The sequence below is a fragment of the Rhamphochromis longiceps genome, linkage group LG20, assembly GCF_057381845.1.
Source record: "Rhamphochromis longiceps isolate RC_006_pf linkage group LG20, R_longiceps_female_GT1.1, whole genome shotgun sequence".
Taxonomy (NCBI): Eukaryota; Metazoa; Chordata; class Actinopteri; order Cichliformes; family Cichlidae; genus Rhamphochromis; species Rhamphochromis longiceps.
The window spans coordinates 32,693,847-32,707,401 of NC_140576.1; the positions used below are offsets into that span (position 1 = coordinate 32,693,847).

The window sequence follows — 13,555 nt, forward strand, 5'->3', positions numbered from 1 at the left end:
TGGCTTTTGTGTTGTTAACACGTTTAATGTTATGTATTTTCTTCTATTTGATCTCAAAAAGCTCCTAAAACAGTCAGTGATCACTGTTGACCTCCCTCGGCTTTTATTACCGCTAATCATTTATTTAAGCTCAGTTTTTAAAACCTTAGGGTGTAACTACAGCCCAGCCCATGCAGCAGTATATGAATGACTAACCTCGTATTGTGGATGGATTATCTCAGTTGTTCTCCTGGCTGAAGTTTGGTCCTTTTACAGCATCCTGCCATGCGATTACATTTGTTCCTGACCACCGAGAACACTCACGGTAACTTTTATCGAGTGGAAAAAAAAGTTAGCTTGTTTATATTATGCTAACATAGCTGTGTCGCTAGCGGTCACGCAGCACATCATTATATACCAGCTAGCCCAACTTCAGTAACCCTACAAACGTTACTGCTGTTTAGTTTTCTGTCTTCATTTATGCTGGAAGTGATAACAGAGCTGTACGTTTTAATTTGTTTCCAAAACCCCGCAGTCAGGACATGCTATATTGTATTTAGATAGAAGCTAGCGAGCTAACTCCCTGCTAACTTCTAACTCCGTTAAATGTCATAAATTCCGTTTTCATGGATGCCTGGATGTTAAACTCAATTGTTACACCTGGTAGAGCAGAACGCTGATCATTTTATTAAAGATGAAAGACTTTAGACAGTTTTTCAACTCTCAGTAATGCCATAGTGATCGTTTGATATATGGACCTGCAGCGGAGTTTAGACCCAGACACGGCTAGTGACGTCAGACTGAACAACCGGATAAGTTTGATGTGTCACATGGCCCTCTTCCTATTGAAAAAAACAAAAGTTGTATCCAAGATGGCCGACTTCTAAATGGCCATCATGGTCACCACCCATCTTGAGGAGTTTGCCCCCTCACATATACTAATGTGCCACAAACAGGACTTTAATATCACCAACCATTCCCATGTTATTACGGTGTATCCATATAAATGGCCCACCCTGTACTTTAAAGTATGTACTGAGCATCGCTCTTAATATTAGATGGACAAATTAAATAATTATTAGATTTAAATTATTGTCCTTATATTTACAACATTTATTGAGCTGCCTTTAAAATAAAGTCTAAACATACCCTAGTGCATTTTCAGTGTTCATATTCGAAAAAGCATTCGTGAAATAATTGCAAACTCTCACCCACTTTGCACTTCCACGTTTAGTTCCTAGCACATCTCTTTAAAGACGCTCCCTTAGCGCGCTGTCCAACAGACAGCTTCAGTTCGCGTTTGACTTTCCGATTAAAAACACGATTAAACACGACGGGCCTCTCTGTAACCTGCACACGATCCGGGCGTCACATGAGCCAGAGTGATAAAACAGAAAAAACCTAGCTTCGTGCACCTTGTCTTCGTTTCTTGTAGGCCCCTAAAAAGTGCGAAGTGAAACAGGATGTGACGCTGTTTATGCGACCGCACTCCGGGAATGTTTTATATCGTACAATGTTAAAATATTAACGATTAGATTAATCACAATCTGAGACTAACCATATTCTTACTCGTAGCTCCATTTGTATGTAATATTATCGACGTATTGGGGGGGAAAAAAACTAAAAAAGTTAATTAAGTTGTTAGACGCTTCTTTTAGCAGATAATAACACTTCGGGTAAAGTCATAGTTGACCATCCGGACTCAGCGTCTATCTGCGGCTCACACATGTAAGTATTAGCCTGTTAGCACCGTTGCAATAACAAGTGACTAGCTCTTTAGTGTCTCTTAAGATAATTATAAACATTACTTGTGCATGTTCGCAGCCAAGGCACAGGGATTATAACTACAGCTTTGTGCCATCTGTTTTAAAACAGTGTTTTCTCGGGAAGCAACAACGTTAGCTAGCAGCTAATGCTAGTTTTTGAGGCGGTGTTAGGTGAAGTTGGTCTTGATAACTTCAACCCAAGTTTAAAATTGAGGTTGCATTCTTGTCATACTGCGTGAAGGTGATTTTATTCATTGCTCTGTTCACATTTTGAGAGATTGTGGAAAACCGACATATTTGGCTTTAGTTTTCATTTATATTGAGCTGTGGCTGGAAAAGAAAGCTAGCTCTGGCTAACGGATATGTTAAAACAAGACTATAAACAGGATTATTTAATCTAAGAGAAGATGTACTGTATTCATCACAAACGTGGAGTAGTTCCTGTGTTACAGCAGCTGAAACTGTAAACACAATTTTAAAAGAATAACGTAAACAAAGAGTAACCTGAAGTAGTGCAGCTGTGTTCATGGGCTTTTTGAGCCTGCACGTGGGTTTTTGTAAGTGGCCTTCAATGTTTGTTTAGTATGATTTTCTGGTCTATGGAATAAATGCTGTAAACCTGCATATGAAACTGAGCCTGCATGACTTAATCTTAAATGATGGAGTGTTGATGTAAATTTCTATGCCTTGTCATTTTAAAATTAAAATAAACATAATAAAAACAGTCTTACTGTCTTATAAAGACTCTAAGAGTCTTATAAAGTGACTCCAAGAGGTGAAAAATACTCAAGTTAGATTAAATGTAAAAAACAAACAAACAAACAAACAAACAAACCCTAATATCGCCTACAACATTGGGGAAAAAATGTCCCTTAGGAATAACAAATGCAAAAACATGTGTTGTGAGCTTGAGTAGATTTGTTTAAGATAAGATAACCTTTATCATGTGGGAGCCGCAGCCTACCACTGAAGGAGCTGCTCAGTGCTGTGAGTCTCCTGAATGGCGTGGGAGATGTTGTCCAGCAGGGATGGCAGCTTAGCCACCATTCTCCTTTCACTCACCAGCTCCTCTGCGTGTGTTGTGATCAGCTGACCTGCACCACTGCTCCTCTGACATTTGCTGCTCTTTGTGGATTTAACTGAACTCAATAAGATATAAGCAGACAAGTCAGCTTAAGCATAAACTGTCTGCTACCTGTGATGGAAGCTAATACTGATGTTTAACACCATAGAGGGAACTTGACTGCAACAGTTTCAATGCACAAATAACCAGGCATCGGGATAGATGAACACTTATTAAAAATAACTGAAGATTATTATAATAATTATCATATTATTACAATAAAAATCTCTGTGCAAAGGTTAAATGCCATGAAATAAAGTTGCTCTTTAAGTAAACTAGATGGGTTCCACAGAACTAAACTAATAATTGCTTGAGTGTAAATGCTTTGTTTCCATTCTTTATTCTTAAGTTGATGAAGTGCATCCTTTTCTTTGCAGGTTCACCTTTTCATTTTTCTTTTACCTAATTGACTGCTGACAATCATGAAAGTGAACAAACACACAGAGGTAAAACATAAATCTCACAAGTGGAAAGATGCGAAGGGAAAACGGTGCAGACCTCCCGTCAGTTTCTCTAATGTAAACTCTAGCCCTGTGGTGATCAGCATGGTGAAGGAGCACCAGGAGTCTGTAAGGAAAAAAACATCTGTCAAGAGGCTGAAAAATAAAGTGAAGTCTGTCTCTAACCACAAGAATAGCTCTTCTGAGTCTGGAATTAAGAAGACACATGCTCAGGCTAATGGAAGCTCAGTGTTTACCATGGACAATGACTCAGATGACTCACAGGACTGGAAGGAGTATTCCCAGTCAGTGCATGGGAATGGTATGGAGACCTCAGATAACACTGAGGATGTCCGGAGAGGTAGATTGGAGGGAGAGGCTCTGCATCACTGTGCGCAGAGAGACGATCAAGAGAACCGCACAGTACTTGTCATGCAGAAGGATCAGGTATGCGTCAGTTGATTTTTAGTTGGACATGTAGATGTTTAATCTGATGTCATTTAATTTCTGTGATTAAACATGTCTTACCTGCAGACGCTGTGTTTCCGCGGGAAGTGCCTTCTGACCTGTCTTTATGGTCGTGTAGAAGTTATGGGATTTACCATCGAAGAGGGTCAGCAGTCATATTCGCTTTTCTCCCCAGCATCACATTGTCCACTGAGTATAAGAGGATTAGAAAGCATCAGAGCGTTGGAAAGTAGAAACGAGGCATCACACATCCTCCAAAAGTATCTTCCACAAGGTGAGCAGCACACTTTTTCTTTTATGTTTGAAGTTAAAATATAGCACTAGGAAGTCTGATTGGTTAGAGTTCATATTATATAGGCAAAAATACTGTGAATTCTACTTAGCTGGACCTTATTTCTCTTTGCAAAGTCTGGATTTTTTAAGCTAATAATTATATGATAATAATTATAATTTCTTTACCCCACCTGTTGCACTGCAATGCATGTTCGCAGACTGTCTTAAGTGAAATGTAAACAATAGAAAATTAACTAAAGGATGTCTTGTGAAGCATTTCTAAAAAAGTGGTCATCAACTTTCTCCATTAGCCCAGGCTTTCTGCTTCAGTTTCTGTGCACACTCACACTGAAAGAGGATGTTTACTCTTGAGTGCTTATTGTTTGAGTCATAAATATGAGACAAACTAGTGATGAAGATGTGTGAAAACAGTAAAACTGTAGTTTGTGCAGCTATAACGTTATATAACCCCATAACACAACAACAGTCACCTCAAGGCCCTTTATATTGCAAGGTAAAGCCCCTACAATAAAAGAGAGAAATCCTTAACAAGCAGATAACCCTCCCTATGAGCAAGCACTTGGTGACAGTGGAAAAGAAAACTCCTCTTTAAGAAGAAGAAACAAGCAGAATCAGGCTCAGCGAGGGGCAGCCATCTGCCATGACCGGTTGGTTAATAGGGGAAGAAGACTGTATAAAAGACATGCTATGGGAGAGAGCCATAGATTAATAATAACTAATGATTAAATGCAAAGTGGTGTATAAAAACATGGCGACTAAACTGTAAATAAATTGTAACAATTGTGACATGTACACATATGATTTTAAACAGAAACTGTGATGATTCTGATTTAATCTGAGCATCTTTTTCTGCGTTATTTTCTGTGAAAGGAAGTTTTAATAAAGGCATATGTATCATAAAACACAGACACTGATATAGCTCTATCAGTTAAATGCTGAATATATAGTATTAGAACGTGTTTTTCTGACTTTTAATTGCTGTGAATATGCATTTTTAACAGCATCACGAAAGAAGCTGTTAAAAAGCATAACGACAAATTCATCCATCATCCTGCTGGAGCCCATCGAGACGCCTATGACACAGTTTCTTTCCAGCTTTCCAGATCTCAGCGAATTGTTCAACCTCCCGATGGTAAGGTGGCAGATATGTTCACACTTGGATTTAGTCAGCAAAGCAGACAAATTTCAACATAATTTACATGCAGAATCTGAAAAGCTTCTCCTGCTTGTTTGTAGACTGAACTCATGTCAGCTGTTCTTGACACTCCACTCAACGGTTTGGGTATGATTCCTCTCGACAGCTACATTGAAGGGCTGAAAATGTCGAAGAGCTACAGACATGCTCTCAACACATTAGTCAGTGTGTGCAAAGGTAACCCACTTTTAGATGTGCCAAATTATACACGAGTCACTTTTATGCTACAAGGCTAAATTTATTTATTTTGTAACCCTTACACACACACAGAACAGTACTGAATAAAGTTCATTGTATCATAATCATTTATGTGTGTGAATGTTCGATAGGAAACAGTGTAGAAGAAAGTGCGTGTGCGACTGGGTGAAGTTGTGCAAAGCGCTTTTAGTGCTCAGGATAGAAAAGCACTCTGTAAGAACCGCTACATTTACTAGTTCAAACAAGGAGGTTTAGTTATCAGTGTTCCTAAAAGAGTTTATATAAGAACTTAACAGATACCAAATGTAACTTAACTGACTTCAGTAGAAAGTGTTTCACACTCTGAGGGCTTTAACAGTAAGTTGGTCAGTTGCTGAGAATTACCAGTCACAGTTATTGTGTTGGTTTAACAGTGATCAGCAGAAAAACAGAATATAATAGTCAGTGTAAGTTTTGCTCTTCACTCTTAGTAGGAGTCCTGCAGAATTGTTCTGTAACTGAATCGAACCACAGACGTTTATGTGATAAGAACATACCAAAACAAAATGCTCACTTTGGTTGCTTTCATGAAAACCTGACATGTTTTTCATTGACAGGAGACATAGATGGCTGTCCTGTTATCCTGGTGTGTGGGACCAAGAATGTTGGAAAGTCAACATTTATTCGCGTGCTCATTAACACCTTGCTGAATTAGTAAGTTTCTCACTAACTACAGTTTTTATAATGTCCTGTTCACTATGTCATTGGTCCTGCTCTGGTCCTCTCTCTTTATTGTAATGTTTAGTTTGCTTTGGTTCACATTTACACAAGGGTCTTTACAGCCTACAAACATCTCTGTGGGTCATTTAAAGTGGAGAATAACGATATGTTTTGTTTTCCTTCAGCACTGCTAGTGTCGACTATTTGGAAGGTGACCTCGGTCAAACAGAATTCACCCCTGCTGGTTGCCTGTCTCTCCTCACTGTCAGAGAACCCCTTTTAGGTATGTTTCAATCCTCATTATATGTTCAAAATCTTTACATCTTTACAACTGGGGCTAAATTATTAACAACAATGTGTTGGAAGAGCCATTCCTTGCTTACCTTAGATTAAAGATTGGAAACTGACACAGCCAGTCCACCTGTGTCTAGGAGTAAAAGTGTTAGCCTTTCAGCTTCTTTTAAACCTATGTAACATGTGAGAATCATGTGTGATTCAAAATGTGATGTCAAAATTGTTATTTTATGGTGGGTTTTGTGTAGAATTATGCCTCTATAGTTCAATTCAATTCAGTTTTCTTTACATAGTGCCAAATAAACAGTCACCTCAAGGTGCTTTATATTGTAAGGTAGACCCTACAATAATACATACAGCGAAAAACCCAACAATCATATGATCCCCTATGAGCAGGCACTTTGGCGACAATGGGAAGGAAAACTCCCTTTTAACAGGAAGAAACCTCCAGCAGAACCAGCCTCTATAGTGTTTTCTTCATTTCTGACTCCTACTTGATTAGTAAGAGTGGGTTAAAAGACGTATAATGATCTGCTTTGCAGGTCCTCCTTTCACACATCAGCAGACTCCAGACCACATGATCTACTACGGTCAGTCATCATGCAACTCAGACCTGGATCGATATATGGAATCTCTTAAATCCTTATGGTGCAGAAGATCCCAGACCAGAGAGGCTCCGATTATTATCAACACCATGGGCTGGGTCAAAGGTCAGTGTGAGCTGCCTTCTGTGACATCAGTGAAACAATGTAGGAGAATTTAAATACACTAATAATAAAAAAAATTTCTAAATGTGTGTCTGTTCACAGGATTTGGATTCAAGCTGCTGGTTGACATGATCCGCTTCTTCCCAGTTTCCCATGTTGTCCAGCTCAGTCACAGTGGTGTCAATCAGTGCCCCGCCCTCACTCCAGACTTTCTGAGAACGGCAGATGGCTTTCAGACTCACCCACCCGCCCAGACCGCTCTGGATGAGTTTACAGAAAGCCACAGCCCCCCAAGAATCTACAGTCACATTAGTATACAAGCAGAGTTTCAAGGAGTTGGGAGTCAAGGAACAGCGTAAGTACACCACTGCACCACCATTATTAATATACTGGTGTAAAAACATTATTCCAGACTCTTGGCTACATCTCATATCGCTGCATTTGACAGGAAACACCAGCGTAGTGATGAGCTGAGAAATCTGTCTCTCCTGGCCTATCTGAGTCAGCTGCAGTGTCCGGACCCTGGACCAGTCAGACCTCTGCACAGCCTCACACCATACCAGGTACACAAGAAGCACATGACTCTCTGATCACAGTCTATACATATATGAATACAATTCATGACATTTAAATCAGGGAGAAATGGCTGTCTATGCTCCAGTTTTGGTTTAAACCTCCTTAAACTGCAAACTGTTGTTTTTAAAGATGTTTTTATATTTATTAAGCAACCACCTAACAATTTTCTTGCTAAACCCACAGGTTCCACACACAGCGATTGCGTTAGGTGTTACCCACTGCGACGTGGTGCCCTCGCACATGTTTCATGCTTCCAGTGGTAGTCTGGTAGGACTCTGCTGCCTGGCAGAAAAAGTAACAAGCAAGGGAGGTCCAGTCTTTCTTTCCCAGGCACCCATCTGCCCATGTGTGGGATTTGGTAAGTGTCCTTTCTGAGTTATTGTGTTGACTTTGGCTTTACTTCCTCATTGACTGAAACATTTTTATCAAGTTAAAAATGTATGTTGCTGATATCTTTTTTTTTAAAAAAGCTCAAGTTATTGTTACTGCCACAATAAACTGGTTTTTCAGTTTATTGAAGCTTTCTTTCTTTAACTGTAGTAACTGGTCAGAAAAATACGTTTATATCTAATCGGGGGGATCCAAAAAGTCTAGGAAGGAAGGAAATAAAAATATTTGTGAAGAGCTGAAAATGTTTTGTAGATTATGTAGTGAAGACTTTATTCCATAAACTGAAGTTTCAGCACCAGATTCAATTCTTAAGATCGGGAATAAAGAAACACATTTATTAGATGTAATAGACCAGGGCACCCAAATCCATTTGACAATTTGAGAATTAAAGAGTCGTTATATGTCGTTATATTTACTTGATACTGTCTTCCAGGGCTCCTCCGAGGTATTGACATGGCACGGGGTCTGTACTTCCTGCTGACACCTGTAGATCCGTCAGTTCTTCGTAAAGTCAACTGTCTCCTCTTGGGAGCAATTTCAATGCCTTCCTGTATCTTCACAACACAGGTTAGATCCTTTTTCATGTTTTTCATTTTGTTTTCATGTTATCAAAAATGTTTTCAGTTGCTGAAAAGTCACTTCAGACTGTTCTACTTTAAAGCATGTTGTTATAATAGATGCAGTTAATAAGCATTGTGTTGTTGGAACATGCAGGCCCCCCCACCTTAAAATGATACCATCTGAAAGGGCTCATGTGTTGCTCTAAAACCTGTATGGACCTTGCAGCACTGGTGTTGCCTTTCCAGATGTGCAGGCTGTTTCATCTCTAGGCACAAGTGCACCTCTATAGCATTAGAGATGAAGGCTCTTTAAGGGAGCACTAATAACAACCCAGGTGGTACCTGAGGACTTGGCATTCATGTTTTCCCCCCTCCAAAAAAGCCAAAATTTGGTTCATCTGACGCACTTTTCCATTAGTCCATTTTAAATGAGAGAAGATGGTGACATTGATCGATCACGTCCACATATGGCTTCTTCTTTGCATAATGGAGCTTTAACCTGGATGGCACAGTGAACTGTGTTCACATACAGTGATTCCTAGAAGTGTCCAAGCCCACGTAGTGATTTCCTTGACAGAATTATGTCTTCCTTTTTTATTTAATGCACTGCTTCCTGAGGGTCCCGACTATCACAGGCATGTAGATGATGAGATGTTTTACGTCTTTACAGTTTTGCTGCAGCTGTTTCTTTTTAGTGTTACTTACTTTTCCAAACTTTTGTTCATCCGTCCCAGTTTCTTTTGAGATCTGTTGCTGCCAATAAATTTAAAAATCAGATTTAAAAAACAGTTTTTCATCAAATAGTAAAATGTATCAGTTTAAACATTTGATATGTTTGTCTTTGATTTGTTGTGAATAAAATCAGTTGCATTCTGTTTTTATTTACATTTATTTACATTCAGAGTTCCAAAGTTCTCAGTTGTGTATAACTATATCTAAAGATGACATTACTGTTCTATTGTGACGTGTAGTGTCTTTGTTTCTATTTCAGCCGGGCATTGATGGGGAGATGCCCTATGTTACTACAGACTACAGTTTTGATCTCACTGGAGCAGGAAAGCTGCGAGTCTTCAAGGGAATGACGAGGCCCAGTCAAGTGGAGATGCAGTGACATTTCTGCAGCATTTTATTGCCCTTTACATTTCCCCATCAGTCAGCGCTGGCCTTTGAATGTACAGAACTGAGGTTGAGGTGGGACACTTCTTACTTTTGTTTTAAGGTTCATACTCTGACCTTACTGGAGTTCTTTTTTTGAGAGCCCTTGCCATATCTTGGAACCTGAAACTGTATGTTTGTTTGATGCTGTGAAGGCGCTTAGGTGTTTTCTCTCACATGGACTGTAAAATAACACGACACGTTATAGTCAAAGCTTTCGTTTGATGGTTCTTTTTCTTCTTTTTTTTGTTTTTTGTGGATGACATTCCAAATCTTAAATGCCTGCCAGATAATAAACTTGAAGCAAGTTTGTTTCCAGACTATGTGGTTCTTACCTTCACCAGCTATTTAGAGCATTGTGAATGGTGGTTGTTACAGCTGCTTTGATATTTAAATATCATAATCATATATCCATGTAGAGTTCAAATGGTTTAATAGCAATTTAATTTATCACTGTGTGCAGTATTTTGCCTGATCCAGACAAGTAGTTTTCCATGTTGGCAGCTGTTTTGTTATAAAGTATCCACCGCCGGCGCTTTCCGTGTTGTTTTCCCTTCCATTCAACAAAAAAATAAAGAAGAGGACAGGATGCAGTTATGAAGACGTCTTTCACGTGAGCTCAGTTGAAGTTGCAAAGAAAACCCAACAAGGACAATGCCCGTGTTGTTTGTACACCAATCAAAGCCTTTACAGAAGTGTCTCCATTTTTATTGCCCTCTTTTGCATTTGTTACTTAAGGCCATTCAAGAGGTTTTGTTTACAGTTCCTTATGTTGACCTGTGTGGGATGAAAATAAAGAGCTTGTTGTTTCTAGATGTTTGGCTTTTTCCCCTCAAGGGGGCAGCAGCCACTTTGTTTTGAACAGCAGAACTCTAGCCTGTAATAAGATTGTAATTCTGTTAAACTATAATGTTTCGTAATGAATTTACGATGCAAATTAAGATTAAGGAAGAAGATCGCTGGACCGAGATGCTGCTGCACGAAGGCTGACCTTTATCTTATCTCGGTGGAAGGACTGTAAGGACTCGGCCGTAAACAACCGGTCACGCAGTGGAGAATTGCTCATTTGTTAAGTGGGCTGTTTTAACATCCCCTTTCTGCCCCCTCGCTCGTCTTTGTTCACTGTTGCCCGCCTCTTTATTTGAGGGTGGGAGCGCACAAACGCAGCACAGCTACATTTTGGCAGAGTCATTGTTTCGGCTTTGTCACGTCAGATGTTTTCCTCTAGACCTCATGCAACCCAGAGCCCACTGTAGATGTGCCACTAGGCAGTCTACATGAAACTGGTGGGATATATTTCAGTTCAGAGTACATTTAAATGCATGAAAAGTCTCATCAGTAGTGCACATGCCACTCATCTCAAAAAACAAATAAACCAGAAATGTGATTTAAGATAACATAGATGCAATCCCCTTTTTCAGTTCTAAGGTTTTGCATATCAGGACGTAATAAAAATCAATTTGTTCTATCAAAAGTTTAAATATGTTAATAATTATGCCATTTTTTTTATTTGCAAAAGTCAAAATGCAGAACTGGTGTGTGAAAAAACTAAGTGTACCCATGATTCATTAGCAGTAATTGAAGTATTTGTTTTCTGTATGACTTTATCCCTCTCTCACAGCATTGTGGAGAAATTTTGGCCCAGTCTTTACAATGTTGCCTCAGTTCCCTGAGGTTTGCGGGTATTTGTTTATGAACAGCTCTCTTAAGGTCCCACCACAGTATCTTAATCATGTTGAACTTTGACTTTGCCATTGCTACACCTTGACTTTTTCTTTTTCAGATGTAGTTTTGCTGCTATGCTTGGGATCGTTATCCTCTTGCATTACCAATTTTGGCCAAGCTTTAGCTGGCAAGCAGATGGTCTCATATTTAACTCTAGAATACTTTGGTACACAGACGAGCTCATGGTTGACTCAAAGTGACTGCAAGGTGCCCATGTCATGTGGCTGCAAAACAAGCCCAAATCATCAGGCCACCATCGAGCTTGACAGTTGTTATGAGGTGCAAATGTGCTGTGTTTGGTTGGTGCAGTGCATTGTGTCCAAACATCTCCACTTTGGTCAAATATGTCCAAAGTGAGGACGCTGCTCCAGAATCTTGTGGTTTGTTCAGATGTAATTTTTCAAACTTAAGCTGTCCTGCCATATTCTCTTTAAAGAACATGGCAGTATGGCTTGTTTTGGTAACCCTCCCGAACTAGCCATACTCATTCAGTCTTTTTCTAATTCTGTTGTCATGAACATTAACATTTAACATGCTGATAAAGGCCCAAAGAGTCTGAGATGTAGCGCTTGGGATTTATACAGTTTCTCCGAGCATTGTATGTTCTGACACTGTGGTGAGTTTGCTGTGATTGTCAACTGTCTTGAATATTTTTCACTTGTGAATAATGATGAGCTAAAAATTATTTGGAAATGAGTTTATAACTCGTCTCAGGTTTGATGGCAGCAACGTTTCTATAAGATCACTACTGATGTCTTTCCTCTTTGGTGCCCCGTCCCCCAAAAACTAAATCCTCCAAAATTTCAATTTCAATCAAAAATCAAATAGAAACGTATCACAGGCTATTATTACATCAGCCTGACCTTTGAGTAATTGAAATTGTCATATTTTCCCGATATTGTCTACATTTTGCACACCACCTCATTACTTTTAAAGGGAAAACATTTGGCAGTCCAGTTAAGTATAAAAATTTTAGTTTTTGTTTTAATGGGACATGTGAGCTGGTTTTTTTTTGGTTCCTATGGTGGGTTTGGCAGAGTTGGTGAGGTTCTTGATCTGGTTAAAACTTGGAACATCAACCAGAAAAGTATCGAGGACACCTGCCAAAAGGCAAAGCTGTGCACAAATCCTGTTTTCGTTGCTGTATTTTTCCTCACAAAAAAATCCGTGCCTCACTCTTTATGTGATGTTCACCTTCTTCCTGCAACAACAACAACAATGTAGAGACAGTGTTGTTCACATTCAATGTAAACATGCATGCAATTACAGATTCTTTAGACTGTTTGATTACATTGATTTTCACAGTAGCTAGCATGAATACTTGATGTCTACTTAGTTTTGGTACATTTAATAGTCTTCATCATGTCACTCGATATCTGTATTGATATTAATAGAAAAATATTCACTGCTGCAATCAGCAGACTTTTTAAAAGTTTCTCTATCATCTATTTAACTGGTGATTCCATAGAAGCAGTGTTTATGTCCCAGGGAGCACTAAAATTAACGCTAACTGACCTGGTGCCCCAACTCACCACCACTGTTACTGCATGAGAGTACAGTGAGGCAAGGACAGTTAATCCTGCAACGCCCACTGCCATTGGAAGAGAGCATAGATAGAACCAGTGAGCAAAATGTGATGTAATACTTTACAGAAGTACTGTTTTAATGTACTTGTACATTAAGCAGTTCTCTATTACCTTCCGCTTCTATTCCACAGCATTCTTATTGGAAATAATGTACTTTGTAGTTCACATCATGTATTTTAAAGCTCTGGTACTACTGATGCTGGCTTAATATAAATAAAGCTACATTTAAGTATATAAGTAAATAAAATAGTTTCTAGTTGCAACATTAATTCGCTATACACATTAATAAACCAATAGTGATGTAACATACATGTGCTCCAAAACAATTACTTTTACCTCAGTTACTTTAGCTTATTTGAGTACATTTTAATGCTAAACTATTACTGTGGCTTTTATTTAA

At 39.0% G+C, this 13,555-nt stretch overlaps 2 protein-coding genes across 6 annotated transcripts in view; one reads left to right on the forward strand and one right to left on the reverse strand.

The window, feature by feature from the left end:
• Positions 1–1,333, reverse strand: part of zbtb48 (zinc finger and BTB domain containing 48) — a 12,205-nt gene extending 10,872 nt beyond the window's left edge. The window contains exons 1-2 of one of the 4 annotated variants that reach the window (XM_085392627.1): positions 1,195–1,333; positions 196–308 (exon numbers count right to left, since the gene is read on the reverse strand). The gene's annotated coding sequence lies outside the window, so the exon portion shown is untranslated. Of the gene's footprint in view, positions 1–195; positions 309–1,190 lie in introns of all 4 variants that reach the window. The other 3 variants (XM_085392628.1, XM_085392625.1, XM_085392626.1) reach the window with 3 other exon arrangements.
• Positions 1,334–1,556: 223 nt separating this feature from the next.
• Positions 1,557–10,657, forward strand: nol9 (nucleolar protein 9). Of its 2 annotated transcripts, none has more exons than XM_085392629.1 (13): positions 1,557–1,707; positions 3,246–3,755; positions 3,843–4,050; positions 5,072–5,202; positions 5,307–5,442; positions 6,060–6,156; positions 6,348–6,445; positions 6,999–7,166; positions 7,266–7,518; positions 7,612–7,726; positions 7,923–8,097; positions 8,563–8,696; positions 9,681–10,657. In XM_085392629.1, exons 2-13 carry the CDS (start codon positions 3,291–3,293, stop codon positions 9,798–9,800), a joined length of 2,100 nt encoding a protein of 699 aa, XP_085248755.1. In that variant the 5' UTR covers positions 1,557–1,707; positions 3,246–3,290; the 3' UTR covers positions 9,801–10,657. The 2 variants fall into 2 exon arrangements, with proteins under 2 accessions (XP_085248755.1, XP_085248756.1); XM_085392630.1 differs by lacking the exon at positions 1,557–1,707 and adding an exon at positions 1,728–1,986.
• The last annotated feature ends 2,898 nt before the right edge of the window (positions 10,658–13,555 follow it).

Coding starts and splice junctions, on each gene's coding strand:
- nol9 (XM_085392629.1), top strand. CDS start 3,291: ATGAAAGTGAACAAACACACAGAGGTAAAACATAAATCTCACAAGTGG. Junction 7,727..7,922: donor ACAGCCTCACACCATACCAG/GTACACAAGAAG, acceptor CTAAACCCACAG/GTTCCACACACAGCGATTGC. Junction 8,697..9,680: donor CCTGTATCTTCACAACACAG/GTTAGATCCTTT, acceptor TTTCTATTTCAG/CCGGGCATTGATGGGGAGAT.